The sequence below is a fragment of the Streptopelia decaocto genome, assembly GCF_964273445.1.
Source record: "Streptopelia decaocto genome assembly, chromosome: 1".
Classification (NCBI taxonomy): domain Eukaryota; kingdom Metazoa; phylum Chordata; class Aves; order Columbiformes; family Columbidae; genus Streptopelia; species Streptopelia decaocto.
This window is the reverse complement of record NC_138663.1, coordinates 86,869,945-86,895,048: the sequence shown is the minus strand read 5'-3', so window position 1 is coordinate 86,895,048 and position 25,104 is coordinate 86,869,945. Positions and strand designations below refer to the sequence as shown.

Sequence of the window (25,104 nt, the reverse complement as noted above, 5' to 3'; positions counted from 1 at the left end):
AAAAGGAGACAAAGCACTCACTTTTCCTCCCATAGGTAAGGATACTCTCCCTTAGCTCTTAGCAGGAAAACTGTGCAAAACATTACCACCCAACACATCACCAGCCTTAGCTTTTCCTTCTTCTCTCCAAAGTCCCCAGCGCTTCGCTTCCTCCTCAAGCCTTTTTGTCCAAGGTGCGGTCTACCATGTAGCTGCAAGTTTTCTCCAGCATAGGCTAAACCTTGCAAGTTTCTGAGCAGAATTAAAATGTCAGATTTCATTAGAAAGAGCTATGGTAAAGTTATCACCTCATGTGGGATGTGTAACCTTACCCTACTACCCCCATATGAGATACGAGAGCCTAAAAGCATTCTAGCACAGCTCTGGATGAGACAGCTGTAGGCAACAAAACTGTTGCAAAAATAGTCTGCAATGGCCTCTTGGATCCTCAAAGGATGCTGTCTGGCTGCAGAGGAGGTGAGACTGGCCATCAACTCAGACCTGATGGGGTGAAACCGAAACCTGGTGCGAAGGGAGATTGTTATCCCCTTCCTGCAGCAGAGGTGGAGGGAGCTGACATACTAGGGAGCTGCTGTCACACTGCAGCCAACATAGAGATCCTGCTGAGGGTGCTACCCGTGTGCTCTTTGAGGACTCCCTCGCCTAGGGAGCATGCAGCAGTTGTCAGCCTTGCTGCAAGATGGACAGTAGGACAGCGGCTTCCAGAGCTGTAGAGCTTCCACGCAGTACGGGTGGCCCACCGAGCAGACCAAGATGGCTCCTTGTGCTTGAGATGGGCTCCAAGGCTTCTGAGAGGGCCAGTCCACCACAGCTTAAAATTTGCCATCATCTTCCCTCACCTCCTCTGCTTGCCCTAGTGCCTGATTGCACAGTGGGCAAGCCAGCAAGCTGCTCCAGACAAAGGCAAATCCCCTCTTTGGATGGATTAGTTTTAAATCACATAAACCTGACCCAAAGGGAAGAGTGGGACTGTGTGTCTGTGATAGAGAATCTCTGACAGCTCTCGTTTAGGTTATTTTAAGCTACAGAACTGCATTACCTGTGCAAAACCTCCTTTCCAGTTGTCATTGCTACCAGCTAAAAATAAAGAGCCTATTGGAAAAGCCTTAAAGAATTCATACAAGTTTTCAGTAACAGCCCATATAATCTAGCACAGGAAAAACAACAACAACAACAACAACAACAACATACTGAAAAGAAAGACAGGTGGAAATTAAAACTAGAGCAAACTCTGTATGGATGTTTAGTCATGAAAGCAGTTAACAATTGGAGCAAAATACTGTGAGGAAACACTGAGTTAACCATCTCGAGCAATTTTGAAGGAAGTCTGCAGGCAAGTGCACATTATTGAAGGGGCTATGAGTTTTACGGCAGAATAATAATACCAGGGAATTATATGAGTACTAAGCGGTGGTTAATCATCTCTGTTAGCCTTCAAATCTGTGAATTTGGAGGGGCAGACAGTACCATCTACAACTAAAACCAGTGGCAGAGGCAAGAGGTAGGGCCCACAGATGGAGGCTCCCCAGCGTTGCTCCAGTTGTGGTTTGACCACTACACTTCGTAACAGCTCCTGGGGCCGTGGATGACAAGGGAATGCAAAAAAGATGCAATTTCGCAGTGAAAACCTGTGGAGGAGGCAAGTATAAAATCTGTGGGGCAGAGCCCATAGGCAGCTCAGCACCTAAGAGCTTTGCACAACTGAGGCTGCACTCCCTGAACAGCCTCGCTGTTTCTCTGTACTCCCCTTTGCTGTGTTTGCCACCTGCAGCCTGAGGCGACATGTCCTGAATTTGCTCACCACTCCTAAAATAGACTAAATATTTTTTTCAGTCTGATTTGCAAACTCTTGTTCTCCCCCCATCTCCGCCTCCCCCCTTCAGCCTTTGTTGTCTTCTCCTGCACCACTGAAATTTTTGACCGTTTGTTCTCCCCCGGGTTCCGGGAAACCGTGTGACTAATTAAGCAGTTGGGGCGAGCTCAGGTGCAAGGAAAAAACAAGTCAGATGATGGGCCGCTGCCCACTCACTCCAGCGAGTGCATTCCATCTCAGCATGTGTCTGCCTTGCCACTTCATAAGGGAAAAGAAAACACCGGGCTTCCCGGGGCTGCCTGCTCCAGAGCCTCACAGCACAACCAGATCAGCAAAAGTGCAGAAGCAGAAGTGCAGGATGCCTGGGCAGAGGTGTATCTGCCTCTTCCCTGCTGGAAGAATTTGTCCCATGTACCTTGTCACACGTTCGAGTGGCTGTGCTCCTTCAGGCTTTTAAGTAGTTCCAGGCACATACATTAAGGAGGTTTCATAAGAAGAGTCTGCAGCCCACAACCTGAGTTGCCAGAGGTAGCATGCAACAGGGGGGTGGAAGGGCTAATGGTTGGGGACATCTTCAAAAAGACATTAATGAAAGACAGTGACTCAGGGTTTCTGTGTCTTCCTCACATCTAAATGCAGCAGGAGCTTGGAGCTCCCAATTTGCATGGGTCCTACTGGTGAAGGGCCTCCCAGCATTTCTTGCCCTTTGGAGAAGGAATGTCTCTCAGCTTCTGCTGAGCTCAGAATTTAGTGGGAGCTGGGAAATCCTACATGGTAGCATCTCGTCCCTTGGAGCAGAAACTTCCCAGCTTTTGCTGTGCTGTTGGCGGCCAATTTAACCTCAGATTTTTTAAAGACTGCTGTTCCCTGCATTAGAACACTGTGTGTCTGTACTGGACTCCACGTGTCTACTTTTATCCCTGTATTGGGAGGAAGGATGTCTGCATCTCCCTGCAGGAAACCTCAAAGACTTGTAAAGGCAGCCAGCAACAGAGAAAGGGGCTCACTCTTGATACTCTGAAGGAGGATTTCACCATAACCCTGTGTGGGTGGAACGTTCGTACCTGTCTCCATGCTCTCAGCATCTGCAGACATGCAGTTACTCCACATGTCAGACAAAAAGGAAGAGTTTCCCAACTGCCGATTTGATGCTCAATTACAGAATGGAGCATGACAGCTACTACTACCATGTATTAATAGCTCTGCTTCACTGTATGGCTTTAACAGCTGTAGCAACCAAGATTTATAATGACACATTACGTTCAGCAGTGCATCACGCAAGGAAAATAATCTGACAGTGCCAGGTCACTGAGCTGACTTACAAGTTTTTAAGTGTGTTTCTTCTGCCAAATTTGCTGCCCTGTTTACTGAATTGAAATGAACAAGTTGCACTGTGTTCATAAAACTCCATACTTGCCTCTGTTTTGGCAGCTCCCAGACGCTTCCTGACCTGTCACACTGCCATCCCAGGAGCCATTTGGTCCTTCTTCCTTCCCCATCTTTTCTTTATAAAACCCTTTGAAACAGGTGCTGTGGTGTATATCCCGAAGAGGGGTACACCACAGAACAGGAGAGGAAGGACTGTAGCTGGGAGAAGGCACTGGGGACATGGGCAGGGATGAGGAATGGAGCATCTGTGGGAGAAGGGCAAGATGGTGGTTGTTCAAGCGCAGAGGGGGACCATGGCTGCCACTGCTTACTGCCTCTCAGCAGGAATTTCTATCCCAGTTGCTCTCAGAGAAAGGATGTCTTTGAAAAATCGGGATCATCCGTTACATCCCCCTAGGCTCGGAATTACAGCTGTCAGTGGGAAAGTCTGTCCTAAATAAATGTGAAGTGTTAAGTGAAGTGTCTACTTCACTTAAGGCTGTGCCCTGGAGCCGGGTTTGGGCCCATGTCAGAGCCACCTCAGCCACTGCAGCACCCACGTTTTTTAATCTCCCGTCTCGCCAGCGGGCTGTGTGTTTCCACATTTTCCATCCTCACAGCCCAGTAATCCACCATGCAGACACAGGCGGATGGACAGCAGGAGGCTGGCTCTCATCAGGGGCAACTGGGCTTGTTCTCCTGGACGTTCATTACTCAAAGATGCATTCCTTGTTATTCCTGCAACTTACGCAGGAGTCTCGTCCAGCAGGCTTAAAATGGCATTTCAAACTGTCCTATCCCACGGACTCCTTCAGTGCAAACAGTGAAAAGCGATTAAAAATAGCAAGTGTATTGTCAGGACATTTAAATTCTCTACAGAGTGTGCTGCACTTCCACTGACAGATACTCAAGTTCTGCAAATCAGAGGAGGCAGAAAACACCCCCGGTACCCTTTAAGATACAGTTGAGATATGTCTTTGCTTTTACAAACATTTTTGTGAAACAAGAACTTGTAAACAAATAAAATATGAATGTTTTATTAATACTTTAACATCTGTAACTCCAGTTTATCTTTGCCTTTATTGGTATCTAATGAATTTTACCAAGAAAATATTTTTCAACATGTAATTTAATTGCTGTTTTCCCATGGGACAACAGAAAATATACTGTCCAAAATGATCACTTACTGTCATAAGGCAATAATATCTGAGGCAGAAATATTGCTGCGAACATACTCTTTAAGAGGCAAGACCATTCACTATTTTAACCTCCAAGTGAGACATTTCCTTACTGGTGGTTATGCCTCTATTATTTATGCTACTACTTCTTTTTGAGTTCCCTATTTCTCTTTCTTGTTTTAGAAACGTGGGAAAAAATGTTGAGAGAGACCTGGATCCTCATGTCCAACTCGGTACCACCACAATCATATTACGTATTTTCTAGCTCCATCTTGAAAACAGTTAGTTTTATTCCCCTCTCTCCTGTGATGCTTTGAATTCATGATCATCTCATTGGACAAAAAAGATGGTAACTTGCCTTGAATCTGATTCTTGTGACAATTTTATCCTTTAACTTAAATAGGTATTTTTGTTTCCTGCTATTTATTCTGATGGCGAGTTATCCGAGAAAAATAAATAAGTAAATAGACCCACCCACCCATCCCATATTCCTGCTCATCTTTGGCTTTGTTGGTGACGCAAGGCAAGTCTGTTTGGTTGGCAAAGAGGAGCTTTTCAGTTTCCTCTTACAAGGTCAGCTCTGTGTGTGTGCACGTTTTAATTCATCTTTCTTGACTGTGTGTGACCAAACAGTCTAACAGATGTGTGTGTTGTTTTTTTTTTTTTAATCTCAATGCTTTGTAAATACTTTTTTGGCTCTACTAGAAATACATCAACTGGCCTGTCTTAGGATAAGCTTTGGTTTTTTTTTTCTCCTCTGCTGAGTCCTGATTATCCTACAGAAGGCAAATACTCCAGGTCCTTTCTCTCTTCCTTTGTTGGAACATTGGGGGTTTACAGCAGAAATTTCAGCCTCTATTCCCACAGTGCGTGATCTCGCACCGTGTACTACTAAACGCCACCTGGTTTTTATTACTCTGTATCTCCAAATTATTGCTTCCTAATAGTTCTGTTCTCCTTCACGTCTCCAGTGTCTCCCACCGCCCATCAACTGTGGTTTTCAGTAGCACGCTGTTTCAACACTTTCGCCGTGTCCTTGCCGGTGCATCCTTGCAGTTTCTGTGTTAACTCTTAGTCTGGCTGTTTCTCATGAGGCACTATACTAAACTCTTTAGCAGAGCCTGGAAATGTTGGATCTACGCTGACAGTTGCTCTGCCCGGGAGAAGGTACCTTTGGGAAAGCCATGCTGTGTTTCAGTCTGCTTCCCACTGTGGTTCACTCCCCTGTCTTCGGTTATTCCCTTGAAATGTTTAGGACGTTGCCTTCCATTCCGTATACAGTTGTACACATATTGGGGGCGGGGGGTAGGGAAGCGACCATTGGGCGCCCCCAACTGCCACCTGCCACCCTGGAGCCGGGGGGGTGAAGGCTCCATGACGCGGGGGGCCAAACCCACCCTCTCCCCACCCGGGTCCCCGCTGGGCTCCTGGGCCCAGCGCCCGGCGGCCCCAACAGCGGCCAAAGCCGCCCCCGCTCCCCCGCGGCGGGAGGGCTGGGACGGAGACAGAGAGGGGAAGGGAGGGTAAGCCCCGCCGCGGCGGCCGTTACTGGGGCGGCCGTTACTGGGGCCGGCCGCCTCGCGCCCCGCCCGCCGGTTACCTCACGGCGGGGATGGGGAGGGGGCAGGGGCGGGGCGGCGGCGCAGCGATAAAGGGCGGGCTCGGGGAGGGGGGGACGTACGCGCAAGGCTGGCGCGGTCCCTCGGGGTGCACGGCGCGGCTTGAGCGGTGAGCGGCGGGGTGGGCGGTTCGGGGCTCCGCTGCGGGGCGGCGGGCGGGGTCGCTTAACGTGAGGAATCTCCTCCAGGCAGGCGCTCGGTGACGCTTTTTAAATTACTGTGGTTACTTAACGGCGCGTTCCGCGCGGGGCAGGTGAGTGCGGGTCCTGAGCCCGGGGTGCGCCCTGCGCGGGGGCCGGTGCCTGTAGCCACTGGAGGGGCTGCAGTTGTAGCCGTCCCGCAACGGGGCAGCCTGATGCTCAGCTCCCCCCTCTCAAGAGCAAACGCCTCTGAGAGGAGCAGTGCCGCCGGGGTTTGAGGGGGCTTTACTGTTGTAGCGTCACGGGGTGCTGCTTGCTGCAGGTATGGTTGTCTACATTTTTGTAGGTGTTGTGTCAAGTTATATGCCTTACAGGGGAAAAAAGCTGCTGCTGCGGAGTAATGTGCTTCATGCTGACAAAGGTGAAGGCACCTTGTCCTTGCTCCTCCTGCCTCTGATTCGAGGTTTGCATCCAAGTGAAGCTATGATACTCTACACCTGGTATTAAAAATAGGTGGTGCCTATCTTGACTTTGGAGTTGCTTTTTTCCTGGTGAATGAGCATCTTCAGGTATCAGATCTTCTTGTGATGGAAGGTATTGGTGGTGAAAGGAGGCATGTGAGCTGCTAGCACCCCAAGTACTTTAAAGCTACTAAGATCCTATTGTCACTAATGTAAATCTTGCAGAGTAGGCAACACATGAGTGATTTGGGGATGGGAGGCTTCATAGGTTGACAGCCTGAGAGAATTAAACTATCCACTGTATCCGAAATGAAATGCTTCAGCTTCCTGCCACAAGGGCAGCAATGCATGTTGTTTTCCTAGATGAGGCTCACCAAGCAGAACCAAGTGTGTGTGGTGGGGTGGGAGGCACTTTGCTAAGTCCTTTCTGGTTGCTGGATGGGCTGTGTGTGTTGTCTTGGCTGCTGAGAAGGTTACAAATGGAAAGAAGAGGGAATACTTTCAGAGGTAGTAGCTGAAAGCACTTGCAGCTTAAGCTAGAAGTCATGGAAGACTATACAGTGGTTTGAAGGTGAAAATGTACTTGAATGTGTTTGAAGTGCCTGAGTGCAACTGTTGGCAGGCTTGATTCCTCTGGGTTTATGCTGCATTGCAGTCTTAAGGGTTGAGTTTGAAGAATTCCTTTATTTGTCGTGGACTAATTATCTCAGGAACCACAGGTTTGTTTCCTGCCTGCTGGAGCTTATGTGACCCACAGCAGCAGAGTTTGTAATGCAACAGCTCATGCTTAAAGGCAGAAATTGCTTCCCTGGGACCACTTCTACCTTTCTATGTATTTTATCCTGGATTTGATCCTCTCCTGTAGAGGAGGTGACAGGTCAAATGAGCTGTGCAAAAATTAAAAGCTGCAAGAGGACAGACATGAAATTACAATAGCTGCTCTTTGAATCTTGCTTGAAAAGTGTTCCATGCACGATGTTGATGCATGTTAGGAAATTATAGGTTTGGCAAGGTAGACAAGAGTCTCGCTTAAATCTAACTAGTCTGACCTTGGCAGCTGCAGTCCTCCCAAGTACTTGGGGCAGAAGAAGATGAGGTCTCAATTAGTCTGTAGCTGTCAGGAAGCACCTGGCTGCAATAGAAACCTGGAACACTTAAAAAGATAAGTGTATTAATACCAGTTGGAGTTGCGTGACTGTAGAACATATGTAAGTATCTGCATACTTCAAAACACAAGCCACGTAAGCACAAGATAATGATCTGGTCAGCTGTGACAAGACTCTTTAGAAAGTGCAGAAATTCAGACTAGGCTGTGACCAAGTCTCATCAGCAAGGTTCTCAAGTCCTTAGTGTTAAAGAGTAACACTAAGATGATATACATCACCTGAATATAAGCCAGCTCCTACAGCCTCATTTGCCTTCCACAAATGAGCAAAAGGTTGGGACAAGTATGAATATTTCAGAAAAGCTGTTCCTTTGCCCTCTTTCATTTTGGTCTTCATTATTTCATATATCTAGGTGTTCCTGCACTGGCAGGGGGATTGGACTAGATGATCTTTTGAGGTCCCTTCCAATCCCTAACTTTCTGTGATTCTGTGAAAAGGTAGTTTGATTATACAGGGTATCTGAAGAACAGTAAAGAGTTGCTTATGAAGACTGGAGTACAAATTGAATAGTTATCTGACACTGCAGCTGAAATTCTGTCCAGGATGCTGAAGTGTTATAGCTTTTTGCAGGAGTAATGTGTACTTGGCCTTTATCCTATGAGTGGTAGATGCTGGATGATTGATGTAGTTTCAGGGCTTAGACATCCAGATCACCAAAAGCACTTGTAATTATCACTTGAGTGTCAACTCTTGTGTTAGTTGGAGAGAGCAGTTTGAGCTTTATGTATAATGAAACAAGTTCAAAGCTTAACTTTCAGAAGTGCTTTGCAGTTACAGCTCTCACTGGCTTCACTTGGTGCTGCAGACCCTAGGCAAAGCTTATGTGTCATCTTTGATAATTTTGCTTTGACACAGACTGCTTTGCTGAAGTACTTAATGCTGTCTTGCCAGAAAAAGTACAATGCCAACTAAATTTTTTTGCCTGCACTGATAGAGAAGCTGAGTATCTTTTCAGGTGAAAGGCTTGCTGATAATCATTAATACAAAGAATGACTTCTTTCTAGTGTGTACCTCTTTATGTAGACAGAAAAGCAGAGCATTGGATAGATCTAGGAAGTGTAAGAGTCTGACTTCTCTTTTTTTTTTTTTCTTTTTTTCTCCACCTCCCTACAGTTTCTTTGGAGAAGAAAGCCTTAAGATGGCAGGCAAAGGAAGTAACACAGACTGCATGTCGTGCAGCGTACTGAACTGGGAGCAGGTCAGCCGTCTGCATGAGGTTCTTACAGAGGTGGTTCCAATCCATGGACGAGGTAACTTCCCAACACTGAAGATAACTCTGAAGGATATTGTTCAGACTGTTCGGAGTAGGCTGAGTGAAGCAGGCATTGTGGTGCACGATGTCCGTCTGAATGGCTCTGCTGCTGGTCATGTCCTGGTCAAGGATAATGGGCTGGGGTGCAAAGACCTGGATCTCATTTTTCAAGTTTCTCTTCCAAGTGAGGCAGAGTTTCAGCTAGTTAGAGATGTGGTGTTGCGATCCCTCTTGAATTTCTTGCCAGAAGGAGTAAGCAAGAGAAAAATCAGTCCAGTTACACTGAAGGAAGCCTACATCCAGAAGCTGGTCAAGGTGTACACAGAGTCTGACCGCTGGAGCTTGATATCGCTTTCCAACAAACATGGCAGGAATGTGGAGCTGAAGTTTGTTGACTGCATACGACGGCAGTTTGAGTTCAGTGTGGACTCCTTCCAAATCATACTGGACTCCCTGCTCTTTTACTATGACTACTCGGAAACCCCCATGTCGGAGCACTTCCATCCGACTGTGATTGGGGAGAGCATGTATGGAGACTTTGAAGCAGCTTTTGATCATCTCCAGAACAAGCTGATAGCTACCAAAAATCCTGAAGAGATCCGAGGTGGCGGGCTTCTGAAATATAGTAACCTCTTAGTACGAGACTTCAGGCCCATGGATAAGGATGAGATCAAAACTTTAGAGCGCTACATGTGCTCTCGATTCTTCATAGACTTCCCAGACATCCTGGATCAGCAGCGCAAACTAGAGACCTACCTCCAGAACCACTTCTCCAAGGAAGAGAGGAGCAAATATGACTACCTCATGATTCTGCGCAGGGTGGTGAATGAGAGTACGGTCTGCCTCATGGGACATGAGCGAAGGCAGACTCTCAACTTGATTTCTCTGCTAGCACTCAAAGTGCTGGCAGAACAAAACATCATCCCTAATGCCACTAATGTTACCTGTTACTACCAGCCAGCACCTTATGTTAGTGATGTAAACTTCAGTAACTACTATCTTGCAAATGCTCCTGTGCCGTACAGCCAGTCCTACCCCACTTGGTTGCCTTGCAATTGATCACTTCACTTGACTGTTCTTGAATAGAGGCTACTGAAGACCAAGATGCTGAGTGTATGTAGACAAATAATAACTATCAGTTGGAGGTTTTCTAATGGAAACATGACTGCATTGGACTGTCCATTTCCTGGTGTGCAGTAGGAATATGCCACCAGGTGACCTGCTATGAACCTTTCAGTCTCTACAAATGCCAAGAAGCCTTATTACCTCTTCATTAGGAGAAGAGAACCAGCAGCCAGATGTTAGAGGAGTAGCTGCAAAACTTGGTACTAGTTCTGGAAATAGCTATTACTATATGACCTCAGTGGAATATTCAGTAAACTGGGTTAGTTAGTAGAGGAAAGACTGTAAAAAGTCTTGAGCAGAAGCCACTCCTGCAAGAGCAATGAAACTCTGCTTTCTATTGCCTAACCTCTTTACTCTGTACTTCCTCAGTTCAAGTTCTGGCCAACATTCTGTTCAACTGTGCAAAGGTGGACTCATGTTATGCCTGGGCTGCTTCTACTTTCTGGCTGTGTAGAACTGGTGACTGTGTGGATACTGTCTGTCTTGTAGAGGGCCTAAGTGTTGCTTCCTGTAGTACCTAGGGATACATGGTTCTGCCTCAGGTTCAAGATTAATTTCTTGGAAGTTAAAGATCCATTAGTAAGTCTATCTCTAAAATATAAGCTGGCTAATTTTTTCGTGAGTACAAAAATTTGCCAGGTTGCATCTCCGAACATGTAGCAGAACACAAGCTAAAACTTTGTAAGGTGAAAAGTCCTTGAAATGAGGGATTTAAGCCTCAAATAGAATTGGAACCACAACTTAAATAGTTAGGATGGAAAAATACTGTTGAGTCCAGGCTCAAGATAAAGCTTTTCTGACTGCATCTTTCAAAACAATTTTTGGCACAGTTGGAAAGTACCACAGCTCTTTGCACTGAGGTTTTGCCCAATTTTCTTCCTCACAGGTCCACAGCAAGCAAAACAAACACACAGCCCCACCCCCCACACCCTTCCCCCCCAAAAAAACCCAAACCACTGTAAGTTGCAGGATAATGTGCACTTCTGCCACAGTATAAATTCCTAAAGTGCCTAGTAAAATTACTTTATTCTTGTACAACTTCAGGCAGGTCCTGAAGGCTTGTTTTTCTGTCACCACTTAAGAGTTGTGCTTACTTGCCACTATCACCTGGTCACTGTATAAGATGGTATTTTGAGTGGTTAGAGTCAAATTTTTCCTCTTTATGACTCTCACTTGAAGAGGTATATGAATGCTAAGCAAAGCTCTCCACAGAGGCTGTGTGTGGTGAAAGTTTGCCCCTGGAGGTGTATATGCTCCCTTGGAGGTGTAGGTGGCTGACCTTCCTAAAGGGTATGTGCTGAATTTGCTGATTTGAAACTCCTGTGCATTATAAGGAAGATTAAAATTTCCGCAGTTATGTATATAGCAGCATTAGAAACTGGTGTATTAATTAGATGATTTTCACTCAATTGCAATAGTAAAATACATATAGCAAATGATCTTGAGTTTCCTTTGCTTAACCAGAGAAGTAGTATGGAAAGACAAATATTAGAGGTATTTAATATGTACTGGTGCAATGTTTAAAAATACTTGTTTGCTAAACCTTTTTTATGACTGTCTCTGCAAGCTCATGAGACCAAAGTGCCTGACAAAACAAATGATTTAAGCTTAGAAGGTAAAGCAGAAAGCAAGTGAAACACCAATGTATGGTTGCTGTTAAAGGTGGGAAACAGTAGCAGTGCAGCACTTAAATGGCAGTAAAAAGCTCTATGTTCCTATTAGGACCAAGAACTTCTAGTTACATTGCAAGTTCTCTTGCTTTTATAACTACTTCATAAAGACTGCCTCGATAAAGCAGTGAGCCTGCTCTTTTTTCAGACTTCTTCATTTAGCTTAGGAAGACAGGGAGGGATACAATCTAGAAAGCAGACTGTAGCCAAGCATGCTTTAGCTTTATTTTTTGAACAGTTTTGTAAGCAACTTAGTAGCAAATAACAAATGATTTGGTCTCTTTTGTGGTGTGTTTTTTTTCATTAAAGACTTCCTGTGTAGTCATCCAAAGCAGCTAAACTTGAAAGTGAACCCAGCCTTTTTCACTAGCTGTGTCTTGGACTTGATGTAGCTTATAGACAAAGCATCTCTCACTCAAGACTTCAACTATGTGGAAGGCTTTTTAAAAACAAATATGATGCCAGTGTTGTGTGTTAAACTTAGTGCAAGCTTGCTGCTGGAATGCAAACTTAGGCGTGAATAGCTTCTGCATGCAAGGCAATACTTGGCCTAATATAGAGTATCACTAGAAAGAAGGAAGTTGTTTGTTTAGGAGTTTAATTGCTATGATCTCTTAAATAGCTATTTCTAAAGCCAACCTAAGCTATACCCATTGCAGAAGTAAACCATCGGCTAAAGTGACATTGTTTGATTTGCATATCTGTTTTGTGTGATCTCATGGCTGATCTTTAGAAACTTCTCTGTGCATCAGCTTGTGTGAAGAAGTGGTCAGATGCTCAGGAGGAGTCCTCATAAGCTTGAAACAAACTAACTTATGTTTTACTGGTCTTTGAATGCCTTGGCTGCTGAACATCAGGCCAGGTGCATCTATTGGAAAAGGCAGTGCTAGAAAGAAGGCTCTAATAGATTCCTACTGAGACAGAGCTATGGGGAATTTAAGCTTCCTTGCCATAAATATCGTGCTTTTGCCAATGTAACCTGTTGCTGAGGCCTCCAAGGAAGCTTTGTGTTGAATGGCTGGTCCATGAACAGCTGACTTCCTGGGTTTAAGCTTTGAAGGACTGCTGTGTTCCCTGTTTGTTTATTAAGTTTCTCTGGTGTATTAAAAATACTGATGCTTTGTAGCCTGGCTGCTGGGTGTTAAGCTCTTGAATAGTTAAACTACATCCTGAAGCTGCACACTACCTACTGCTTTGGCCCTACTGTATAAGGTGTTGCTGGGACACTGTTTATCTCATTGTCTTCAAAATAATCCTGGCTTGGCAGGTAGAGCAGGTAGCTTTTCATCACTGTGTTGCCAGCAGTCTACTCCTTTCTGTTTCAAGTTGTCCTAGCAGCCTGATGTTACATATGGCAGTGGCTTAGTTTGGTGTGTGCTAGCTGGTTTGAGCTCAGGTTTATCTGGCCTCTCTAGCAAGCAGTAGCATGAGAATGAGTGCTAGGTAAAAGTTAAAAATTATGACCTTAGGCCAAGTCTATGCTACCTTCTTAATTCAGTCTCATTTAGTACTTAATGATGCCTCTGCAAACCTGCTCTATCCTCTGTTGCTCACTTGTGTGTCAAGTGGAGGTTAGAGAGACTACTATACTTCAGACTATTACCCTAACATATTCTCTCTGGGCAGTGGCATCAAAACAAAGCTGCAGTAACAATAAACTGCACGTCTTGTATCAGTGCATCATTCCTCAGGACTAGGCTTCTAGTGAACTTGTCTGTGCAGTTTAAAATAGCAGTTTTCTTCCTGTAGCTTATAAAGCTCTGCTGGGCTAAGCTGGTCTGAGGTTAAGCGTATGTTGTCAATATTTTTGCCAAGTCCCCCTTGACTTACAGCTTATTGATGTGACTTCCTCATTGTAAGATAGATTATTTTTTTTTTATTTGATAAAGATGCTACCAAGGAGACCTAGTAGTAGACTGGGTTTTAATCACTTTAGTGAAATCCCCATGCTGATTCATGGTCCCTCTGAAAAGCTGTAAGGTACAGCATACTTCATACTCCCTCAGCTCAAGATTTGATTGTTGCTGTGGTTGTCATCAGCTAGTTCAGTCAATCACTAAGCTGGAAGTTAAAGACTACTGCTTGCTTTTGAGTAACCATTTTTCACAAGATCCTCACACTTTATTTTAACATCAGTATCTTGTCTACAAAGCAGTAGGTAGTATTTAAATCTAGTCTAAATACCTAAAGATTTTATTAAAACTTAGACCCAAGCTTGGGATTGAGTTCTGGGGTTAAGCATTTGGTATGTTTTGTGCCTAGGCTTTGTGGGTTTCTGATCACTAGAATAACTACTAATGTTGGTAGTAACATCTGCTTATCACTCTATAAGTGCTTGAGGAAAGGCCTCTTAGAAGAGAACTTGGACAAATTACTTCAGTTTTAAGCTGCCAGTATACTACTGATGGTACTTGTTTACTAACCCTCTCACTCATTTAATCAAGGTGCCATAGTTGTGAGGCACAGCAATAAGCTGACCATAGTCACTGGCAACTTTGTTTAATTTGGGCGTTGGGAGAGCCAAATGGATAGTAATACTTCTAGCCTTTGCGTCTAGGTCTTAATCAACCATTTGTTAAATATGGTGAAGTGTATTTCATATGTTCTTTCAATTAAATTAGTTATAAGGTGGGATGCTGGGCTATAGTTGTTGAAGCTTGGGGGGGAATGGTTGGAGCACTCTAGTTTTTCTCACTTCAGTGAAGTGTCTGGATTGGGCTTATCTCTGACTAAAATTGCACTTTCTGTTGAAATTTAGAAGGCCCTTTTTTCTGTTTATATCTTGTATTCTTTTTACTATTAAAAGAAGTCAGCTCTTGGAAAATCTGTTTCGTACCTCTTTGGAAGAAGTGAGTTGTTTTTGTTGTTGTGGTGGTGGTGTTTGCTTTTCTTTTTTTAATTTAAGCTGGCAAAACAAGGTACGAGAAATATTTGAATTTGTGATGAGCCCAAAGGTGAGACTGGTCACAGTGACTTTGTCTGCTTTTCTTCACTGTTGTGTTCACTTGTCATTCTTGGAAATTGGGTTTTGGACCTTAATGATTCTGAAATTCTTGTGCAAATAAACTTATACTAAACACTGCTTGCCTCAAGTAATTCTTGCATCTAAATAGTGCTGACAAAGTATTTGTGGAGCTTATTGACCAATGTGTGTTTAAAAAAAACAACAAAACAAACCCAAACAAACAACAAAAGCACTGGGAGAGGAGAAATAGTGATGGGGTACACTATAATGCTTGGTTTTAGATGTTATTCAAGGTACTTTTTTCTTTCTCATGAATGTACATCTGCCTCAACTTATTGAAGATTAGTTAAGTGAGACACAACTCATCTTTCACTTTAGAGTGACAGTTTATAGAGAATCATTTTTGCCTTCTCTGATTGTTGTCTGGGCTCAACTTGACTTTAAAGCGTGTCGAGGTGCAGCCCTAGGCGTGTTCTGTGGTGTCTGGTCTGAGCTGGAGCCTGCTGGTCTGTTCTGTGATGCACTCCAGTTCATAGGCTACTCCAAGTTGGGAGCCCCTGTGTACCTCAACTCATGAGGCAAGGAGGTGAGGGACAGTCAGCAATTGCTCTTCACGTTACTTACAGGTTGAAAGTCTTTGTGCTTTCACTCTGTGTCCTAAGAGCTGATGCTCCTGTATGCCAGTGTTCAATGGGGGTTGAACCTGTCAAAGCTAGATAAAAGCTAGGGGCATGTGGCAGTCTCCTTCCTGTTCCTCCTGCTTTAGGATCAGAAATAAATGGACTGTAAGAAGTGTGCTTGCTTCTAATCACCTCCAGAGCTCAGACAAGCTCTAGCCTCTCAGTCAAGAAATGCTGGAGAAATTCCAGTCTTCAGGATCTTGTAACACCTGCAGTGGAAACTTCTGTGGAGCTCAACAGAGGCAGTGTGATCCCAGGGAAGAAACTGTGAAGCTTCTGTAGTTCCTTTTCAAGATGTAATTGCTTCCCTCTGAAGAACTGATAATGCAGTGGAGCAAAATGAACCCTCTGCTTGTCACCCAAAACTCCCTTACTCCTCAGCTTGTCTCCTCATAAAAGCATTAGAGTTACTTTGGGTAACATCCTTGCATTTCTAGAATTCCAAACTTAGATTTGCAGGTTTGGAAACTGAAACAGCAAAACAGCTATGCCAAAGCAACAGCAGTATATACTCTTTCAGTTCCATAAGGAACTTGCGTAATAGTAACAATTGAGAGAAACTGAAAATGTTATTGCTCTATTGCTGTGGTGGTGTTAGTGAAAATACAATTTTAAGTGTCCTGTTCTGTTGTACCACTAGAACCCAGCCTTATCCGTGCTGTGCAAGATGAGCTCAGTCTGGTGATGGGGGAGTGAGAGGCATTAGACAAATGGTGCTTTAAATTGCTGCTGTTGTTCTGGCAGATCCACTTATTTCCCTCCTTCCATGATGGAATATGGAATATTTAATATTTTTGAAATCAGAGTATTCAATGTGCTCTTGCAGGGACAGAATAGATGTGATAGAAATGACAATTTTTCTTTGCATAACTGCTTATTTAGAATATTGCTTACTACATATTTTGTGCACTAATACCCTAAATACATGAAGTTGGTGTTTTCAGCAATAAAATAGGGTTTGTGTTTAACCAACAGCTTACAAGAGAGATACATAAAGGGTATAACCTATTACTTGAGTGTGTGTGTTAGATATAGTGCTTGTGTTCAATAGTGGTGCTGTAATCTCTTTTGCTTCATCTCAACAAGAAAAAGATGAGCTCCATGTTCTATAGGCAAGACTGCTGGGCAAAGAGAGTAGTTAACCTGCCAAATCTTACTAATTTTCCTAGTAGGAAAGAGTTGAGTCATCTTGCTGGAAAAAGAGAGTCTTGCTGGAACTGTGTGAAAAGCAGCTGTTTGATCCTAAACTGGTAGTTCACATGGACATTAAGGAAAGCTATACTGCCTACTTTGTTGTTACCACATTGACTCTCAGCTGGGTGGCTTAGTAAAGCAGGAGGAACTAGTTGTCTAGGCTGGCTGGTTCCACAAAATACAGTACTGAGTCTTCATCACTGATAAGTAGTGCAGGGGACAGTCCGTGTCACTTCACTCTTTGGAGACCAGAGAAGTGCAAACTCTTGGAGTGGTCTGGCCAAGACAGAGCATAAGGAAGCTGGCCAGTCTAATCTCATCTGTAGCAATAACCTTCTTGTCACCGATGAACTCCTGTAGCTCACCTGTATATTTCAGGACACTCCCAAAAAACGTCCAAGGCTTGAACTGCTTTGGGGAAATGATCTACCCCTGTGCATTCCCAGCAGGCAAGTGACAATTTGATGCTGGTGGTCTCACTACCAAAAGTTGGAAAATTTATCTTCTGATCTTATGTGGTCTATTGTGGTTCTGTTTCAGCATGTGAATGATATAGCCAGGTAGTTTATGTGCTCTTATACAACTGAAACATATGTTAACTTTATGCTATGTGTTCATGTAGCTAATCTGCTTGAGAAAACTGTGAAATTTTTGCTACCTAGGGGTTATACTGATTGCACCTCAGGCAAAGGGAAAATTGTCTCCCTTGCAAGAGAATGGTTGAGTGTGAGACTTCTTACTCAGTCACTGTCTCGCTGCAGGAAGGCAAGTCTTCTAAGCACATCAGATGTGTGGCACATGAATTACACCCGCAGGCTGGTCCCTTTGTGGATGCCAATCTCTCTTCAGAATTGACTGTCCACCTGCAACAATTCCCTTCTTCATACCCTCTCTGTTGCTTATCTGAATAACTTCTGAAAGCTGTATCTCCGTGTGCCTCCCTGAAAGTTATTCAATCTTGCCCTAAAGGTACCCTCAGTAGTGACAATTCATCTTGTACTTGGAGAATCTTTTCTAATACTTGATTGTAGTCATTACTGAAAAATTAATTTGCATTTCCACACTGGTCCTCAAACCATCCTTATCAACCAGACTGAAAAGTACCAGACTGCCTTGTGCTATCCACTAATGCCTTCAATTCTTGGATGAACTACAGAAAATGAGCACTTGAAGCTTTATGTTGTATATATTGGATTCAGAAGCTGGAAACCTTTTCTTCTGGAACTTTGTTCATCCTGTGCGTCTCATGACCCAGCACCAATTGCTAGCACAAGGGTCTATGTATCATGGATAAAAAATCAAGACGCTGAGAAGAAATCCTAGCACTATATTTCTGTCCACAAACTATACCTGGTGTTTTTGCCATGGCATTATGGCATGCTGAGTGCTTGTGCCAAGTCAGTTATTCACAGTGATTTCCAAGTCCATCTGCTGCTTCTCTAGGCAGCTTCTCCCATCTCGTATTGACAACATCTGTGCTCCTGGTTTCCAGATGTAATATTTTGCATTTGGTGGTATTAAAAAACCATTTTGTCTGACTCCTACAGGCAATTAGTCACATTGTTGATGGGCGGAGTAACTGCATAGTGTCTGGAGATGATGGAAGTGCTCACAGTTCTTGAGTGCTGAAGGGTACACAAGGTTATTGTGAGCACTTTGAAACCTGCAGGTGGTTTAAAACCAGCAGCAGCACAACATCTGCAAAGGTACTGGACATAGACTATTTTGGGAGTATTCTTTTTTTCTCTGCAAATACAGGGTAGAAACAGTAAAGGAAGCTTAACAGCAGTTCCTCAGTCCTTTCTTCCGCACCCCCACATCTAAAACACTGTGGTGAGAAGTATCCCTGGGGCACGAGTCTGCAGCATGAGTGAAGCAGAAAGCTCCATATTTCTGCTCTTGCCATCACATCTGTTAGTCATCACAGTCATCTGCCTCTCTGTTTTACTGCTCATGTGGGGCTCCCGAAATGTTATGTAGCCCTGACTAATTGCCAGGACTGATGTAGCTCTCTAGACCCCATAAGCTCTCTTCCACTTTCTCCTCCTAGGCAGCTTTTCTTAAGACTGGAGGAAGGCAAGTTATTTTTGGGAACTGAGCCTGCCATCAATCCCACCACCCAAATTCCCTGGGACACCAGTGCGAGTTTGTCAAATGCTATGAGGGATTTGCTGACAGCCTGGCAGACCCGAGTGGCTACAGCTCCTGCATTACAGCTGTCCAGCTGTGCTGGAGTAAGTGTCCACAGCCCTGTTTGATCAGTGGGAGCAACATGTGTGGATGGGGCTCAGCCTCTGGCAGCAAATTCATGGAGTTACTCCAGATAAATGCTGCTCATAAAAAAAAATGGCATCTGTTTTGGAGCAGAGGAAACTTTGAATATGAAGTAATATTCCAGTGAAGCATGTGCATGCTTCAAATTGGTGGTTAGCTTCCTTCCTTGCTGCACTTCTCTGATAGAAGGAGGATTCCTATTTACTACCATTTCCCAGATCAAAAAATGAGCCCTGAAGAGGGGAAGCAGCACACTTAGGCAACATGGACTTGCTGGCAGGGCTAGGAGCAGATATTTTGGAAGTCCTGCCTATTGATGGGATGGGAAGAGAAAGGTGGGTGAGTGGTACTGGGACATTTCAGAAATTCAGTAGCAGGATGCGGGTGTTTAGAAAACCACATAGATGAACTGGGGAACTGCAGTTTTTAAGTAGATGTATACCATCATCTCACAGGGATGTCTGATTTAAAACTGCAGCAAAACTTGCAGAGGGGCTGTGTCATGCTCATATTTAAGATACTCTATCCATGTAATTTGTAACTTCTTGCAATACTCAGTCGCAATATAAAATCATGGGAGTAAATGTGCTGTTCTGTTACTGTGTGTTACACGCATGGCTCCCCTCAGCAGTTGTGGTATGAACTCTGGCCTTTGGTATTCTCAGCCAGATTTTCAGTTGTCTGGTTAGAAACAGAAGATTGCTGTATGGGTATAATTGCAACTATGGTTAGGAGTTTCAGTTGACCAGAACTTGAATTCTTGTTTTAATTGAAGTATAAGTAGAAAACTTGGATTTAGTTTAAAAAAGGAAATGTCTATCATGAATACGTGTTCATTAACCAGCAATGTGATATTTGACAGAAGTGCTCTTATATTTAACTGTAGAACTGCTTGTGAAGTTATGACTTTTAATTCCAGAACAGTAGCTTTTACTTCAAAGGCACTTACTCTCTGATTACTGATTTTGCTTATTGCTAATAAAGAATAGATGAGTATCAAAAAGGGCTACAGTTCAGAAGGATAAGAAATTACTGGAGGGAGTCCAGTGGCGGGCTACAAAGATGATTAGGGACCTAGAGCACCTTTCTTATGAGGAGAGACACAGAGAGCTGGGTCTGTTCAGCCTGGAGAAGAGAAGGCTGAGAGGGGATCTTATCAATGGTTATAAATATCTCAAGGGTGAATGTCAAGAGGATGGGACCAGACTCCTTTCAGTGGTGCCCAATGATAGGATGAGGGGCAACGGGCACAGACTGAAGCACAGGAGGTTCCATCTGAATATGAGGAGAAACTTCTTTACTTTGAGGGTGACAGAGCACTGTAACAGGCTGCCCAGAGAGGTTGTGGAGTCTCCTTCTCTGGAGACATTCAAAACCTACCTGGACACATTCCTGTGTGACCTGCTCTGGGTGAACCTGCTTTAGCAGGTGGGTTGGACTACATGATCTCCAGATGTTCCTTCCAACCCCAACCATTCTGTGATTCTGTGATTCACCTCAGGCATCCTTTGATTGACTTGCAGTATCATAACACCAGCTCATTTTCAGAGAGTTTATGTCCACTGCTGACAAGACCTCCAGATCACAGACTTCATGGGAAAGCAATAGTCGTACTGGTATAATGCATTATACTGTACTTGAGTAAGAGAAAAACTGCAGAAAAAAATTATAAACCTGGTTTCTTTATGGTGACTGTTTTTGAGGCTGTTTCAGGCATGCTTGATAGATTACAAACAATGCTTAATTTGTAAAAGGGACCATCTCAGAGGAGGCTGTTCATTGCTGTATGTATTATATTGTAATGTATCACAAATAGGCTGCAGTATAGTAGCACTGGCTTATGAAACCGTTTGAAACAGTCTGACCTAAATGACCGAATTTTTAACCCGTTGAAGTGACACTACTTTTACAAATGACATCAGAGGACTGCGAAACCTACATTAAGACTTTGAAGGTTCAGGGGAGCAGAGCTGTTTGGCAGCTGTTGGTGCCTGCTCTGCATCTTGAGGAGAGGATTTCTGTGCATGGGCCATTTCAGAGAGGACCCTGGGGCACTGATGAGCACTGAGGAGCAGCATGGGGCCTTCATTCACCTGCTGTATTCACTGCATAATGATGTGAATTAAATGACAAGTTAAATCTTACCTCCAAATGATGTGAATTAAGCAGCAAGTTAAACCTTACCTCCAAATTTAATCGGGCTCCATAGCAACCTCACATCCCTTTTTATTTTTCTTCCAGTGGTTTAATTTCCTTTTTATTTCCGTAGCAATGGATTCTTGAGAATCCAGACATGCTGGAGTGCTGGCACATTACCTACCTAGACTTTAACCAAATCTTCATTCTCACAGTATAGAGTTAGCAGAGAACTGAAGCACTGAGAAAATAAGGTGTAAATAGTGTATAAATGCTGTAAACAAACATTTAAAAAACCTTTTTTTAAAGCTCAAAGGACTCCTATTATGTAAAATAATTTTAAAGAACTAACATCTTACTTTTTTTACGTAGTCATCATTTTAATTTTTCTTTGGGTGGGTGCCAGTTGTACCCTGACTTCTGGATATCACCTGGAGATTCTGGTCATCAGTGATAAGGACAGCAAATCAAGGTGTGACTGTTATTCAGGCTGATGTTTTGCTTCTGATGTTCCACTCTGAAGACCTTTTTTCCTTTAGAAAATTATGGTGAAATATTGCACAGGCTCACAACAATATTTTTCTTTCATGAAAGATCATTTATAGAAATTCTTTTCTTAAAAAAAAAATCATTGGATCAAGCCTAGGGGTTTATTTTGGCTGAGGGTTCCTGACATACAGCCATCTAAAATAAGTTTCTGATAGCACTCCACACAGTGTTCTGTCTTGCACCCAATAACCCAAGGATTGCTATGAGATGAGGCAGCCTGTGGTGCTGGTGCCTGACTGCAAAACCTGTCTGGAGCTTTTTTTTTCTCATTGATGCTTCAGCTTCAGGTTATCTGGGGTCCAAACTCAGCCTCCAGTCAATCTTTACAGCATTGCTTCTACAAGGGCCTGGTGGACCAGGCATTGGCTGAGGTCAGTGCAGCATGGAGGGCATGACCTTTCATAGAATGCCCTGAGTTGGAAGAGACCCACAAGGATCATCGAATCCAGCTCCTGTCCCTGCATATGACAACCCCACAGTTCACTGTCAGGCTTGGGGCCGTGACACCTCCTTTGGGAGCCTGTTCCAGTGCTCCACCACCCTCTGGGGGAAGAACCTTTTCCTAATGCCCAACCTAAACTTTCCCTGGCACATCTTCCTGCCATTCTCTCGGGTTCTGTCATTGGTAACTAAACAGAAGAGTTCGGCGTCTGCCCCTCCTCCCTTTGTAAGGAAGCTGTAGACCGCGATGAGGTCTTCTATTAGTCTCCAGGCTGAACAAACCAAGTTACTTTAGCTGCTCCTCATACCTTCATCAACTTCGTAGCCCTCTTTTGGACACTCTGCAGTAGCTTTTTATCTTTTCTATACTGTGGCACCCAGAACTGCACACAATGCTCCAGGTGAGGCCGCACCAGTGCAGAGCAGAGCAGGACCATCACCTCCCTGGTCCAGCTGGCAATGCTGTGCTTGATGCATCCAGGTCATGGTTGGCCCTCTTGGCTGCCAGCACACACTGTTGGCTCATGTTCAACTTGCCATCAACCAGAACCCTCAGATCCCTCTCCGCTGCTTTCCAGCATCCCGTTCCTGAGTCTGTAGGTACAGCCAGGGTTGCCGTGTCCCAGGTGCAAAATCCAGCACTTGCTCTTGTTGAACTTCATGCGACTGGTGATTGCCCAGTTCTCTAATTTGTCCAGATCCCTCTGCAGGGCTTCTCTGCCCTCAAGCGTGTTGACAGCTCCTCCCAATTTTGTGTCATCAGCAAATTTACTAAGTAATCCCTCAAGTCATGAGTCTAAGTAATTTATGAAGTCATTGAAGAGTGCCAGCCTTAAGATGGATCCCTGTGGAACCCCGCTAGTGACTGGTCACCAGCCCAACATAACCCCATTTACTAGAACCCTTTGAGCCCCGCCCATCAGCCAATTGCTCACCTGCTGCATTGTGTGTTTACCCAGCTGTATGCTGGACATCTTGTCCGGGAGGATACTGTGAGAGACAGTATCAAAGGCTTTACTGAAATCCAAAAAGATCACATCGACAGGCTTCCCTTGGTCAGCTAGGTGGGTAACCTTGTTGTAGAACAAAATTAAGTTTGTCAAGCAAGACTTTCCCCTCATGAATCTGTGCTGGCTAGGACCAATGACTATGTTGTCGTTCAAATGTTTTTCAATAACTCCCAGAACAATCTTCTCCATGATTTTGCCAAGAACAGAAGTGAGACTGACAGGCCTGTAATTACAGGGGTCATCCCTGTTGCCCTTCTTGTAGGTTGGGACATTTGCCAGCTTCTGGTCTTCTGGGACTTCTTCAGATTCCTAAGAGTGTTGAAAAATCACAGGTCTCGCTATGATGTCAGCCAGCTCTTTAAGCACCCTTGGATGAATCTCATCAGGCCCCATTGACTTGTAGGGATTTAGCTGGAGTAGCAAATCCCATCCAAGTTCCAGATTGATTGGGAGTTTGAGGTTCAGGGAAAAGCTATTTGACATATCAGGTGTACCAGGACAAGCTGTGAGAATGGAATGGTTTCTGCACATATGCTGTTTTTTGGGAGTGTATTTTGGAAACCTTTGTTCAACCCTGTCCTCTCTTCTGACAGGCTGTACTGTAGTATGGGATCACTGGGCTCTAGAAACATTCATGTCTCTACAGCAGCTATGAAGAAATCCTGGAGCAACTGGCCCAGATACCTACAACACAGACAACTAAAAATGGCAAGTAGAGTCTTATCCCAAACACTCAGAAATCAGACAACAATACCACAAATTTTCTTCCAAGCTCACTGGAGTAAATTCTTCCTTTCCTGTGACTCTGTTTCTGTGATGACAATGTGGGTACATCCTTGCAGGTTGCTTGAGTCTTCTCCACTCTGTGTCAAGTCGGATGTTAGCAATTCTCCCAGCCAAAGGTCTGCAGGTAGCAAGTTGGAGACATCTCCTTCAGGGAACAGAAGTCTTTGCACTGTCTGTCTTCCACTCTCCCCTAACATTGAGTGACCCGCTTATCTTGGCTTTTGTTTTTTCCACATCTATGCACGTGCCAGGAAGGCCTTCTGCAATGGCAAGAGCAGAGGGTTCAGGAGAAAAGTCTGACTTGGAGGCCAGAGCTTTACTGGAGAAAAATCCACATCTTTCATGCATGTTTAACCCATGTTTTTAACCATTTTTCTCCAATCATCTTTGATCCACACTTGGGTGAAATCATTGTCAGTCCTGTGGACTTAAAGAACGCCTTGCTTCCAAGTGAAAATGACTCCAAAACAACTCCAAAACATTCAGGACCCAGCACGAGAAAAGCAGTCAGAGCTGAGAAGTGACTGGTGACCATATAGATAAGATTGGTTGAGACAGAAAGGGTTCAGGGGTCTGAAAGCTGGTCTTGGACTATCCAAGCAAAGGCCTTTAGGATGTGAAAAAGGGTGTTCCTGCCAGTGTTTTGGATTGTTGTGGCATGTCTCTAAAAGCCTAATATCCCAAGAGGAGGAAAGTTTGCTTTCTTCTTGGGATATTAGGCTTTTAGAGAGTAAAATAGATGGGAATAAAACTTTGTGAAGAGAAAAATTGTTTTCAAATGGGGAAAATTATTTAGGAAGAATATATTAGATGACCAAAGAGTTATATTTCCACATTTGAGAGAGATGATAGGTTTAGCTAAAAACCATTGTACTGAACTACAATGAAGGCAGTAAGTAGAAGCAGATACGCATGATATTAGATATGACTAAAAAGGCACTAATAGGTGGCTTTTGATGTAAGTGAAACTTCTCATGTACAAAAAACTATGGGGAGGGGATGCTGAAAACCAGCTAGATACATTTTCCTGAAAGACAATAGGAAGATGTTTCATTTTTGGAATAAAACTTACTGTGCTAAAGGCAGACACCTTTTTGGTGTTTGGAAGTCTGTTAATAAAGATTCAAAAGATGGTACAATTTTTTCTGTTGAATGTTTGGAAGGGAGGGTGCTCTGCTTAGATGTCAAACTACTCTTGAGTCCCTTAGCAATAGAAAATTATTAGAAAACAGCAACTTTTGAGATGAGTTGGCTAGAGAGCATTCTGGTCTGCTGAT

General features: G+C 44.0%; 1 protein-coding gene across 2 annotated transcripts; it reads left to right on the top strand.

Annotated features, from left to right (window-relative positions):
• The first annotated feature begins 6,041 nt into the window (after positions 1-6,041).
• Positions 6,042-24,899, top strand: TENT5C (terminal nucleotidyltransferase 5C). Of its 2 annotated transcripts, XR_014184362.1 has the most exons (3): positions 6,042-6,087; positions 8,859-10,322; positions 23,688-24,899. XR_014184362.1 is itself a non-coding variant. In XM_082056017.1 (2 exons), exon 2 carries the CDS (start codon positions 8,884-8,886, stop codon positions 10,054-10,056), a length of 1,173 nt encoding a protein of 390 aa, XP_081912143.1. In that variant the 5' UTR covers positions 6,042-6,087; positions 8,859-8,883; the 3' UTR covers positions 10,057-14,326. The 2 variants fall into 2 exon arrangements, 1 of the variants encoding a protein (XP_081912143.1); XM_082056017.1 differs by lacking the exon at positions 23,688-24,899 and having other exon boundaries at positions 8,859-14,326.
• Positions 24,900-25,104: the final 205 nt, after the last annotated feature.

What these genes read in the sequence shown, in the direction of transcription:
- TENT5C (XM_082056017.1), top strand. Translation starts at nt 8,884, where the DNA reads ATGGCAGGCAAAGGAAGTAACACAGACTGCATGTCGTGCAGCGTACTG.